General features: G+C 44.3%; 1 protein-coding gene across 1 annotated transcript; it reads left to right on the top strand.

The window, feature by feature from the left end:
- Positions 1–1,673: 1,673 nt before the first annotated feature.
- LOC137320487 (probable G-protein coupled receptor 150) lies at positions 1,674–3,056 on the top strand. Its single transcript, XM_067982178.1, has one exon. It carries the CDS (start codon positions 1,703–1,705, stop codon positions 2,906–2,908), a length of 1,206 nt encoding a protein of 401 aa, XP_067838279.1. The 5' UTR covers positions 1,674–1,702; the 3' UTR covers positions 2,909–3,056.
- The last annotated feature ends 10,410 nt before the right edge of the window (positions 3,057–13,466 follow it).

The following is a 13,466-nucleotide window of genomic DNA, read 5'->3' as shown; positions in this document are numbered from 1 at the left end:
ATTATTCCTGGGTTACATAGTTTTATTGATTGGATAAAAATGTATTTTGCATAGTTAACCTACTTATCTATCATTTTCTTGCTTAATAAACAATATATATACTTTTATAAATCATTGGGAAGCTTTGCAGTAATTTGTTCGAGGGGTAGATCCCTCTGCTTTTGTCCCCAATTTGGTATAATTAAAGGCAGCGTCATACGTAACGTTAGCAGGAACTAGATTAATTATACACCTAAATATAATTACACCATCTGAAGTAAATTCTATTTTACCTGAGACCAGACCGTCTGGGAGCACAGCGATGCATTGAGACAGAAGAATGCCTTTTCATTCAAAGCATTTTAGAACGGGAGCAATAAAAACGATATATTTGATTTAACTGGCTCAAATGATAAGTCATGATGTGGAGATGCCGGTGATGGACTGGGGTTGACAATTGTAAACAATTTTACAACACCAAGTTATAGTCCAGCAATTTTATTTTAAATTCACAAGCTTTCGGAGATTTTCTCCTTCCTCAGGTAAATGTTCGAACATTTACCTGAGGAAGGAGAAAATCTCCGAAAGCTTGTGAATTTAAAATAAAATTGCTGGACTATAACTTGGTGTTGTAAAATTGTTTTCAAATGATAAGTGCATACTAGCTTTTCAGCTAACACGCATCTCTCCATCAAGTGACAATGGAACAAAAGTGGGCAAATTTCAAATGAAGAGTTGCTGCAACCAAAAAACACACCACAGCATGTGGCTTTTAAACACTTCTGTCAGCATATTAAACTAGCACCGCCTCAATGAAGGAGAATGAAAGAGTTCACAACGTTAAGACAGCTTCCCGTGGTAAGTATCAACAGCGGGCTTTAGAACATCGCCCAAAATCAAGTAGCATTTGTCATCCTCATTGGCAATGGTACAAATAAACGTTTAATGAATCTATCAAGAAAACGTTAGAATATATGTTTGCAGCGAGTGCGGTGGAATTGAATTTGTAATAGCGCATTGTTGAATCTAATACAATATACAAAATCTACAAGAATGACTCGGACTGCAGTTTGATGTTATCCCACATAACCGGCAAACAAAATGCAAAGCGATTTTTTTTACTCCGATATCACCAGAAATAAAGATATTTGTTAAAACATGGTTTTCATTTTGTACATCCCGACAACCTGAACGTTTAATCAGGATTGTATTTATTATTCAACACAATGATCGAATCTAAATATAATTGCTTTAATATAAGGTAAAAATGCTGAACCTTTATAGAACAATAACTTCGTGTCCATACTCGATCCTTCATATGAGGCACACGTCAAAAGATGTTTAACCTTTAATTCACGAGACAGCTCCAGTCTGTGTATCCAATCCATTTATATCAAAGGTTTTGAACTTATTGCACAACAGCAACAAGTCGATAGAGACGTCAACAGTGTTCCTTTGAAAAGGGTCTGAAGTAAGAATGTGTATTAGCATTGATCTGAAATGACCATATAGAGAGAAGGCCAATGCATCTCACAGCAGAGACGTCAGACGTGCTCTCCCACCAACATGAAACATTGGATTACTTACAGATGACGCGGATAATATATATATAAAGATACTAATGATCTCAGTCTCTGAATCTTTCAGTTCGAACGGACTAGCTGAGAAAGTTAAGTTTTACACCGAATCAAGACAAATTTATAACCGAAATAACGTTTGTGTAATGGAGATGGTGATGACCTTGGACAGTCTGGTGCACAGAAACTTCTCTTCTCTGGATGTTTGGAGTATGAATTCATCAGGTAATATGAGTGAACTCTCCGAGCTCCCGTTGTACAACAGACAGATCAGGATCATCTCCATGACGGTCATTTTCACCCTGGCTTTCGTAGGGAATCTGGCAGTGCTGCACAGAATCTGCTGCAGCAAAAACAAGAGGCGGAAAATTGATTTCCTCATCACTAACCTGGCTGCGGCGGACCTCTGTGTGTCTATCATGACCCTGCTATCTCAGATTATTTGGGAAGTGTTGGAAGACGAGTGGCTGGCTGGAGATCTAGCCTGCAGATTTTTCAAAGTTTTCCAGGTCTTTGGACTGATTGCTTCTTCCAGCATAATAGCGATTATTGCGTTGGAAAGACACCATGTTATAGTCAACCCACTGGACTCTCCTCTGCCGACAAAGATCTTGACTACCATAGCTTGGATCTGTGCATTCGTGCTCTCCATCCCTCAAGCCTTTGTGTTCAAACTGACAGTACAGGAAGACAGAGAGAAATGCCTGAGCACGTTTGGGCACCTGCCCAAATGGCACTTCCAGATGTACATCATATTTGGAGCGATTACTGTCTTCTTTGCTCCTTTTTGCATACTGTGCGTGGCGTACACGAGAATTCTCTGGACCATCTGGAGGAAAGAGCAGCACATCGAAAATTGCAAACCAAGTAAAAACGTTGACCAAAAGCAACAGATGAGGCCAATCCGAATTATCGCCACGAACAGCTCCATTCCAAGAGCCAAGGTGAAGACCCTGAAGATGACCCTAGTGATTATCATACTCTTTATAGTCTGCGGGTTGCCTTATTTTATTATAGAGATGAAAGTCGCCTTCAGGGCCATCAGTGAGACAGACGCTGAGGTGATTGCAGTCCTGGGAATCTTCGTGGTTTCCAACAGTGCCGTCAACCCCTACATCTACCTGTTCTTCAAGACCAACAACCTCTACTTGAGACGTCTGGAGAAGAATGTCTGCTTCTCCTGTCTGAAAAATTACAGAGAGAACACATTCCACAGGGAACTGTGCGCAGTTGGCAAACGAGTAGAGCACTCCAGCACCACCACATCTGAGGCAGACACCATCCATTCAGTTTCCTTTGTTAAACCTCCGTCTCCCAACAGTGAGCTAGTATCCTGTGATAGTTCTATCTGAAGAGTGCTCAACTCAACTGGCATTGCTGCTCCATGCGGGTAGTGATCATTGAAACTTTATTGACTTTCTTAAAAGACATTTTTACAGAACCCTTTGGACTTTTCTAAGCAGATCTATATCATAAGGAAATGTAAAATAGTTAAGCCAGCCTCCTTCGATCGTTTTCCATTTGTTAAACTGTTTAGCTTTGAATGAACCGTTAAATATAGTTCGCTTTTTCAATGCTATATAGTAGAATAGTGCTGTTCTTCCTGCAATCGGTATGATCTGCTTTTTGGCTGGGTTGTTATTCGCCTTTCACTTCACGTAGGCTGGAAATCCAGTCCCCAAGATGACCCAAAAACTCAAGTGGACACGTTGACAATGCAAAAATACTTATAGAATCATAGAAAGGTTACAGCAGGGAAGGAGCACGGAAGGAGGCCATTCGGCCCATCGAGTCGGCGCAGGCTCTATGCAAGAGCAATCCAGCAAGTCCCACTCCTCCGCTCTTTCCCCATAGCCCTGCATTTTTTTTCCTTTCAAGTACTTATCCAGTTCCCTTTGGAAGGCTATGATTGAATCTGCCTCCACCACCCACTCCGGGCAGTGCATTCCAGATCCTAACCACTCGCTGTGTAAAAAAGTTTTTCCTCATGTCACCTTTGGTTCTTTTGCCAATCACCTTAAATCTATGTCCTCTAGTTCTTGACCCTTCCGCCAATGGGAACAGTTTCTCTCTATCTACTCTGTCTAGAGCCTTCATGATTTTGAATACCTCTATCAAATCTCCTTGCAACCGTTTCTGTTCCAAGGAGAACAACCTCAGCTTCTCCAGTCTATCCATGTAACCAAAGTCCCTCATTCCTGGAATCATTCCAGTAAATCTCTTCTGCACCCTCTCTAAGGCCTTCACATCTTTCCTGATGTGCGGTGCCCAGAACTGGACACAATACTCCTGTTGTGGCTGAACCAGTGTTTTATAAAGGTTCATCATGACTTCCATACTTTTGTACTCTATGTCTCTATTTATAAAGCCCAGGATCCCGTATGCTTTTTTAACTGCTTTCGCAGCCTGCCCTGCCACCTTCAACAATTTGTGCACATATAGCCCCAGATCCCTTTGTTGATGTACCCCGTTTAGAGTTGTGCCCTCTAGTTTATATTGCCTCTCCTCGTTCTTCCTACCGAAATGTATCACTGCATTTTTCTGCGTTAAATTTCATCTGCCACGTGTTCGCCCATTCCACCAGCCTGTCCATATCCTATTGAAGTCTATCACTATCCTCCTCACTGTTTACTACCCTTCCATGTTTTGTGTCATCTGCAAATTTTGAAATTGTGCCCTGTACACCCAAGTCCAAGTCATTTATATATATCAAGAAAATCAGTGGTCCCAGCAATCACCCCTGGGGAACACCACTGTACACCCTCCAGCCCGAAAAACAACCGTTCACCACTAGTCTCCATTTCCTGTCCATTAGCAATTTTTTTTTATTCGTTCATGGGATGTGGGCGTCACTGGCAAAGCCAGCATTTATTGCCTATCCCTAATTGCCCTTGAGAAGGTGGTGGTGAGCCTCCTTCTTGAACTGCTGCAGTCTGTGCGGTGAAGGTTCTCCCACAGAGCTGTTAGGTAGGGAGTTCCAGGATTTTGACCCAGCGACGATGAAGGAATGGCGATATATTTTCATGTCAGGACGGTGTGTGACTTGGAGGGGAACGTGCAGGTGGTGTTGTTCCCACGTGCCTGCTGCCCTTATCCTTCTAGGTGGTAGAGGTCGCAGGTTTGGGAGGTGCTGTCAAAGAAGCCTTGGCGAGTTGCTGCAGTGCATCTTGTAGATGGTACACACTGCAGCCACGGTGCGCCGGTGGTGAAGGGAGTGAACATTTAGGGTGGTGGATGGGATGCCAATCAAGCGGGCTGCTTTGTCCTGGATGGTGTCGAGCTCTTTGAGTGTTGTTGGAGCTGCACTCATCCAGGCAAGTGGAGAGTATTCCATCACACTCCTGACTTGTGCTTTGTGGATGGTGGAAAGGCTTTGGGGAGTCAGGAGATGAGTCAATTGCCGCAGAATACCCAGCCTCTGACCTGCTCTCGTAGCCACAGTATTTATGTGGCTGGTCCAGTTAAGTTTCTGGTCAATGGTGACCCCCAGGATGTTGATGGTGAGGGATTCGGCGATGGTAATGCCGTTGAATGTCAAGGGGAGGTGGTTAGACTCTCTCTTGTTGGAGATGATGTGGAGATGCCGGTGATGGACTGGGGTTAACAATTGTAAACAATTTTACAACACCAAGTTATAGTCCAACGATTTTATTTTTAATCCCACAAGCTTTCGGGGGCTTTCCCCTTCCTCAGGCGGTGTGGCAACAACCACTAGGTAAGACTCCAGCCACTGGAGAGTTTTCCTCCTGATTCCCATTGAATTCAATTTTACTAGGGCTCCTTGGTGCCACACTCGGTCAAATGCTGCCTTGATGTCGAGGGCAGTTACTCTCACCTCACCCCTGGAATTCAGCTCTTTTGTCCATGTTTGGACCAAGGCTGTAATGAGGTGGAGCCGAGTGGTCCTGGCAGAACCCAAACTGAGCATCGGTGAGCAGATTATTGGTGAGTAAGTGCCGCTTGATAGCACTGTCAATGACACCTTCCATCACTTAGCTAATGATTGAGAGTGGACTGATGGGGCAGTAATTGGCCAGATTGGATTTGTCCTACTTTTTGTGGACAGGACATACCTGGCAATTTTCCACATTGTCGGGTAGATGCCATTGTTGTAGCTGGAACAGTTTGGCTAGGGGCATTGCTCGTTCTGGAGCACAAGTCTTCAGCACTACAACCGGGATGTTGTCGGGGCCCATAGCCTTTGTTGTATCCAGTGCACTCAGCCGTTTCTTGATATCACTTGGGCCAAGTCTCTCTTATTTTCGGCAGAACTGAAGTCTGCGAATCCCTACCGCATTTTAGTACATTACTTCATCGGCTACAGGTTAAACATTGCGATGCTCATTCTTGTATTTCATGTTTCGAAATGTTCACCTAAAATCTAAAGTGCGAAATATTAGAATACCTTCTCAGGCTTGATGCTTTAAAAAAAATCAATTTACGACAATGCAGGGAAATAATGGGCCGAATTTTGTTTTGAGCTGTGAAATAATGGCCTTGGTTATACTTGCACTTGCCCATATGAGCTTTTGCATGGCAAGTTCCTGTAAATTAGAGATCCAAAAAGTGAGGCAATCTGGGACCTGTGTGAACAGGGCAAGCAGCTGTGTAGTCCCTTAACCAATCAGATTGAAGCATTGTTAATAAGCTGCACAGAGACTGAACTGGGAAGCATAATTCAGAGTAGTGAATCTAATGTGAAATCAGGTACAATAAGCAAAATAAAGTGAGGAAAATAAATATTGGATTAAGAGACAGAGTTACGGGAGACAGAACAAAAAAGTGAGAACTTTTTTATTTAATTTTTTAAAAATGTCCAACAATAATTAATACCTGAAGGGATGAGACTCCGCACTTATAAAAGTTAATTTTCAGTGTCAGAGATGTTGTTTGGCACTAATTAATATTTACCACGCTGTTAAAATGGAACTTACATTGGACTAGACAAGGCCTAACTTTTTTTTGGTGACTTTACTCTGTATCTATCAGGTAAGTACAGGAACTTCACGCCATTGAATGGTCAGCTGGCGAGATGCCCGTTTTCGTGCTGCTTTTGGAGGAGCATCGCATCTCGTACAGCAACTTCTGGATCTCCACATTTAACGCGCATGTGCGGGGGCTGGAAGTTACTGTACGATTTGTACACGAATAACACCGAGCGCTGTTAGCCTCACCATTATTTTTGCAGCAAAATTGAGCCCAATGCTGATTATAACAGAATTATTGTCATTTCTCTTCCAATTTTTTCCACAGCTTAAATGTAGATCGATAAAGTGTCCAAATATTTCATATTTCCCTTATCGCCATATAAGTCTCCCAAGTAACATACACAGGGGCATGGAAAGACACGTAGCCAATATGTACACTATCATTTCCTTCCTTTCTTATGCCAAAGTGCATCCTCACATGGTTAGAGTGGGAGTTTACCTTGTGAGGAAATGCAGAGTCGCTGTCCTGTCAGCCATGGCACAGTTCACTGTTACTTAAAGGTACTGTACTAAGCCACCCCATAATTTCATTTAATTTAAAAACATGCATTATTCAATTTATATTTCTGTTCCAATATTTTAGCTGTGTGTATCATACACCTTTTTCCTGGTTTATAATTCAATGTAGTAATTCCATTACCATGGTGGGTAATGAAAGAACTTGCATTTACATACCCCTTTTCACGACCTCAGGACACCCCAAAGCACTTTACAACCAATTAAGCCATTTTGAAGTGTAGTCACTGTTGTAATGTAGGAAATGTGGCAGCCAACTTGCACACAGCAAGGTCCCACTAACAGCAACGTGATAATGACTGGATAATCTGTTTTTTTAGTGATGTTGGTTGAGGGATACCAAGATACCAGGGAGAACTCCCCTGCTCTTCTTCAAAATATTGACGTGCGATCTTTTACGTCCACCTGAGTGAGCAGATGGGACCTCAGTTTAATGTCTCATCTGAATACAGGACCTCCAACAGTGCAGCACTCCCTCAGTACTGTACTGGAATATCAGCCTGGATTATGTGCTCAAGTCTCTGGAGTGGGACTTAAACCCACAACCTTCTGACTCAGAGGCAAGAGTGCTACCACTGAGCCATGGCTGACACCTCAAGTTAGGTATTAGATACTGATAGCAAGAAAGCTACATGAAGTATAAAACCAAATAATTTAAAGTCAACTGTTATTCTGAAGCTGCTTTATTCAAAATACACCTCTTAAAATTAACATATTTCTTACAGATTAATGTGTTTAGAAATGTAGTTCAGAGCTGTTGTACAGATATGTATGTAATCTTGAGCTGGTGGACCAATATTGTATGAAGAAGTCATCACCCAAATGTGAAACACCATGTGTATCTGCAATTTGTCCCTTAGCCAGGTAATTTTTGTATAATACTAGTTGATCTCCTATGGCCTTTCACACAGGGAGTCAAGGCCTGTACGGTGTTCAATCTTGATGTTCCCAAACAATGCAATAACATTACACTTTAAAATGGTGAACAGAAATTACTACTATAATAACATGGAGATTAAAAATTAATGAAATAAACTGAGAAGTTAGACTACAAACAAATGTATTATTGTTTTTTGACACCATGCAATCATAATGGGAAAATCAATCCACTGAAACCAATGCAAACTGCATACATCACGACTAAAGGCACACTATAGCATAGCTAAGTAGGCACCAGTGAATTGATCGATAATAGTGGACCAGCCATTGCTGAATCAATAAATTCATAGAGTAGCAGGTACAGAAGTTAATAAATTGAGACATCAACCATTACAGCAGTGAATTAAAAAAAATAATAGAGAAGACAATGGCTTTGGTCTTCCCAGTGTTTAATTGGAGGAAATTGTGGCTCATCCAGGACTGGATGTCGGACAAGCACAGAGGTAGTGGAGGGGTCGAGAGAGGTGGTGGTGAGGTAGAGCTGGGTATCATCAGTATACATATAGAACCTGACGTCATGTCTTCGGATGATGTTGCTGAGGGGCAGCATGTAGATAAGAAATAGGACTGGGCCAAGGATAAATCCTTGGGGAACTCCAGAAATAATGGTGCGGGGGTGAGAAGAGAAGCCATTGCAGGTGAGAGCATTCCAACTTCGTTGGACACCGGAGGAGAGGCGTTTGAGGAGGATGACATGGTCAACCATGCCAAAGGCTGCAGAGAGGTCGAGAAGGATGAGAAGGGATAGTGCACTACAGTCATAGTCACTGAGGATGCCATGTGTGACTTTGATTAGGGCCGTTTCAGTGCTGTGGCAGGGGTGGAAACCTGATTGGAGAGGTTCAAATATGGAGTTAAGGGAAAGATGGGTACAGATTTGGGAGCTGACAACATGTTCAAGGACTTCGGAGAGGAAAGGAAGGATGGAGAAATGGCAGTAGTTCGTAAGGACAGAGGGGCTAAGGGTGGTTTTTTTGAGGATGGGGTGGTGATGACAGATTTGAAAAGGGAGAGGGACATTACCAGAGGAGAGGAACTGTTTACAATATCAGCTAGCATGGGGACCAGGAAGGGAAGATGGGTGGTCAGCAATTTAATGGGAATAGGGTCGAAAGAGCAGGAGGTGGGTTGCATGGACAAAGTAAGATCAGAGAGGGCATGAGTGGAAAAAGGAGAGAAACTAGAGTAAGATGCAAGTTCAGGGCTAGGGCAGGGGGGAACCTTAGCTAGGTGGGCAAGGGGAAGGGAAGGATGTGGCAGAGGCAGCTAAAAGGACGGTATCAATCTTAGTGACAAAGAAGTCTTTTAGCTCCTCACACTACCCCATTAATTAATACCTACCCCATTAATAGTAATGAGGCCTGGGGATCAATTTCTGCCAATTCTTTGGCTACCCTCTTTGGGTGCGCATTGGAGTTGCACCACCTGCTCCACACCCATAGTCGGGCGTTAACCAATTTCTCCCTCAAATAGGATATTGGGTGGGTTTGATGACAAAATATCAAAGGAGTAACTAACTAAATTTCAATTTTCCACTTCTACCTCTCCTACCTATTGTTCATAACTCCAATTAGCTATTGGAAGATAATAACTAAGTCAACTATATGATGTCCAAAAAAAAAATCACAATAAATCTATGCTGGCTGAAATATCATTATGAAGCCACTCAATTATAGTTTACATTCATATACCTAGGTCTCATATTGTGGCTTTTTACAAACAATGCACACTAAATTCCACAATTCTTTTAATCAAAACAAATGAAACAACAACAATTTGCATTCATAGTATCATAGTAGGTACAGCACAGGAGGAGACCATTTGGCCCATCATGCCTCTGCCGGCTCTTTGAAAGAGCTATCCAATTAGTCCCATTCCCCTACTCTTTCTCCATAGCCCTGTGTTTTTTTTTCTTCAAGTATTTATCCAAGTCCCTTTCGAAAGTTACTATCAAATCTGCTTCCACCACCCTTTCTGGCAGTGCATTCCAGATCATAACAATTCGTTGCATAAAAAAATGTTTCCTCATGTTGCCTCTGGCTCTTTTGCCGATCACCTTAAATCTGTGTCCTCTGGTTACCGACCCTTCTGCCACTGGAAACAGTTTCTCCTTATTTACCTGTCAAAACCGTTCATGATTTTGAACACCTCTATCAAATCTCCCCTTAACTTTCTCTATTCTAAGAAGAACAACCTCAGCTTCTCCAGTGTCTCCATATAACTGAAGTCCCTCGTCCCTGGCACCATTTTAGTAAATCACTTCTGCACCCTCTCTAAGGCCTTGACATCCTTCCTGAAGTGTGGTGCCCAGAATTGTACACAATACTCCAGCTGAGGCCTAACCAATGTTTTATAAAGGTTCAGCATAACTTCCTTGCTTTTGTACTCTATGCCTCTATTATCAAATGTAAACAATTTTACAACACCAAGTTATAGTCCAGCAATTTTATTTTAAATTCACAAGCTTTCGGAGATTTTCTCCTTCCTCAGGCAAATGTTTCAAGATCTCCTTGAAGCCTACGCATTTATACATATTGAACAATAATAAATGGTGTTTACAGACTGCCTCTGCAACTGCCCGTTGCCAAGGCAATCACCGTGTTCAGACAGAGAGGTGTTACCTGCAGAACCTCCGAATACACATTCAATAAAAAAACAAACAGGGAAAAAAAAACAGAGAAAAAAAACACAGAGAGAGGCAGAAACATCCGGAAGGCAGAGAGAGCCAGCAAATGACCCATTATATTAAAAACAGATAACATTTGTTCGCTGGTGGGGTAACGTGTAGCGTGACATGAACCCAAGATCCCGGTTGAGGCCGTCCTCATGGGTGCGGAACTTGGCTATCAATTTCTGCTCGACGATTTTGCGTTGTCGTGTGTCTCGAAGGCCGCCTTGGAGTACGCTTACCCGAAGGTCGGTGGATGAATGTCCATGACTGCTGAAGTGTTCCCCGACTGGGAGGGAACCCTCCTGTTTGGCGATTGTTGCGCGGTGTCCGTTCATCCGTTGTCGCAGCGTCTGCATGGTCTCGCCAATGTACCATGCTCTGGGGCATCCTTTCCTGCAACGTATGAGGTAGACAACGTTGGCTGAGTCACAGGAGTATGAACCATGCACCTGGTGGGTGGTGTCATCTCGTGTGATGGTGGTATCTGTGTCGATGATCTGGCATGTCTTGCAGAGGTTACCGTGGCAGGGTTGTGTGGCGTCGTGGACGCTGTTCTCTTGAAAGCTAGGTAGTTTGCTGCGAACGATGGTCTGTTTGAGGTTGGGTGGCTGTTTAAAGGCGAGTAGTGGAGGTGTGGGGATGGCCATAGCGAGGTGTTTGTCCTCATTGATGACATGTTGAAGGCTGCGGAGAACATGGCGTAGTTTCTCCGCTCCGGGGAAGTACTGGACGACAAAGGGTACTCTGTTGGTTGCGTCCCGTGTTAGTCTCCTGAGGAGGTCTATGCGATTTTTTGCTGTGGCCCGTCGGAACTGTCGATCGATGAGTCGAGCGTCATATCCCGTTCTTACTAGGGCGTCTTTCAGCGTCTGTAGGTGTCCATCGCGTTCCTCCTCGTCTGAGCAGACCCTGTGTATTCGCAGGGCCTGTCCATAGGGGATGGCCTCTTTGACGTGGTTAGGGTGGAAGCTGGAAAAGTGGAGCATCGTGAGGTTGTCCGTGGGCTTGCGGTAGAGTGAGGTGCTGAGGTGCCCGTCTTTGATGGAGATTCGTGTGTCCAAGAAAGAAACTGATTCTGAGGAGTAGTCCATGGTGAGCTTGATGGTGGGATGGAACTTGTTGATGTTATCGTGTAGTCTCTTTAGTGATTCCTTGCCGTGGGTCCATAGAAAGAAAATGTCGTCGATGTATCTGGTGTATAGTGTTGGTTGGAGGTCTTGTGCAGTGAAGAAGTCCTGCTCGAACTTGTGCATGAAAATGTTGGCGTATTGGGGTGCGAATTTGGTCCCCATGGCTGTTCCGTGTGTTTGGGTAAAGAACTGGTTATCGAAGGTGAAGACATTGTGATCCAGGATGAAGCGGATGAGTTGTAGGATGGCTTCCGGAGATTGGCTGTTGTTGGTGTTGAGTATTGATGCTGTCGCAGCGATGCCGTCATCGTGGGGGATACTGGTGTATAGTGCCGAGACGTCCATCGTGGTGAGAAGTGTTCCTGGTTCAACTGGTCCGTGGGTACTGAGTTTTTGTAGGAAGTCTGTAGTGTCACGACAGAAGCTGGGGGTTCCCTGTACGATGGGTTTCAGGATGCCCTCGATGTATCCAGAGAGGTTCTCACACAGGGTTCCGTTGCCTGATACGATGGGACGTCCGGGTGTGTTGGCTTTGTGTATCTTTGGGAGGCAGTAGAAGTCTCCCACGCGGGGATTACGTGGGATGAGAATGCGTAGGATGCTTTGAAGGTCTGGATCGAAGGTCTTGATCAGTTTGTTGAGCTGGTGGGTGTGTTCTTTGGTCGGATCTGCGGGTAACCGTCTGTAGTGTTCCTGGTTGTCCAGTTGTCGGTATGCTTCTTTGCAATAGTCTGTTCTGTTCTGTATGACTATGGCTCCTCCTTTGTCCGCTGGTTTGATGACGATGTTGCGGTTGGTCTTGAGAGCGTTGATGGCGTTGCGTTGTGCTCGGGTGACATTCTGGACTGTCTTCTGAGTGCGGCTGATGAATCTGGCATTGACGCATTTCCTGACAGCTTGAGCATACATGTCCAGCTGAGGGCAGCGACCCTCCGGAGGAGTCCAGTTTGACTCTTTCCTCTTCGGTTGCTGTACCGCGGATCCCTCTGTCTGCTGTTCCGGATCGTCGATTGTCTCATTGGGTTCGCTGCTGAAATCTTGGGGTTTGTGGTAGAATTCCCGGAGCCTCATTCTCCTGATGAATTCCTCTGTGTCCGCCGCGAGACTAGTGGGGTCCATTTTGGTAGTGGGGCAGAAATTGAGCCCTCGGCTGAGAACTTCGATTTCGTCTGGTTGAAGGGTGTGGTCGGATAAATTGACAATAGACTTCCCTGTGGTTGCAACCGTGGTACCAGGGGAAGCTTGGTCGTTGCTGGTGGTGATGCCGAGTTTCTCAAGCTTCCTGCTCTTGGTTTTCATGTAGGCAGCGTAGTTCCGTTGCCTCGTCTGTTTGGCGGTATAACGTAGCTGGTCTGCTGTGTCCTGAGTACAGGTTGAGAGTATGGACTCTATCTTGGTTTCGAGGTTGTGGCGTCTGCTGTAGAGTTGGTGTATGAGATGGTTGCGGAGTGTGCGAGAGGTACGGCGGCAGAGTCTCTCAGCGTAATCCGAGTTGTATGTGGACTTGAGTGGGTTCGTGATCTGGAGTCCTTTCGGGATCTTGTCTGCTTTCTTGCAGCTCTGTAAAAACTTGATGTCTGTGTCTAAATGCGCGATCTTCTTGGATATCCTTTCCACTGTGAGCCGGCAGTTTGTGGTGTCGATGGTAGTCATGATGTGGAGATGC

Source organism: Heptranchias perlo, chromosome 4 (assembly GCF_035084215.1).
Source record: "Heptranchias perlo isolate sHepPer1 chromosome 4, sHepPer1.hap1, whole genome shotgun sequence".
Classification (NCBI taxonomy): domain Eukaryota; kingdom Metazoa; phylum Chordata; class Chondrichthyes; order Hexanchiformes; family Hexanchidae; genus Heptranchias; species Heptranchias perlo.
This window is presented reverse-complemented; position numbering and strand designations above follow the sequence as displayed.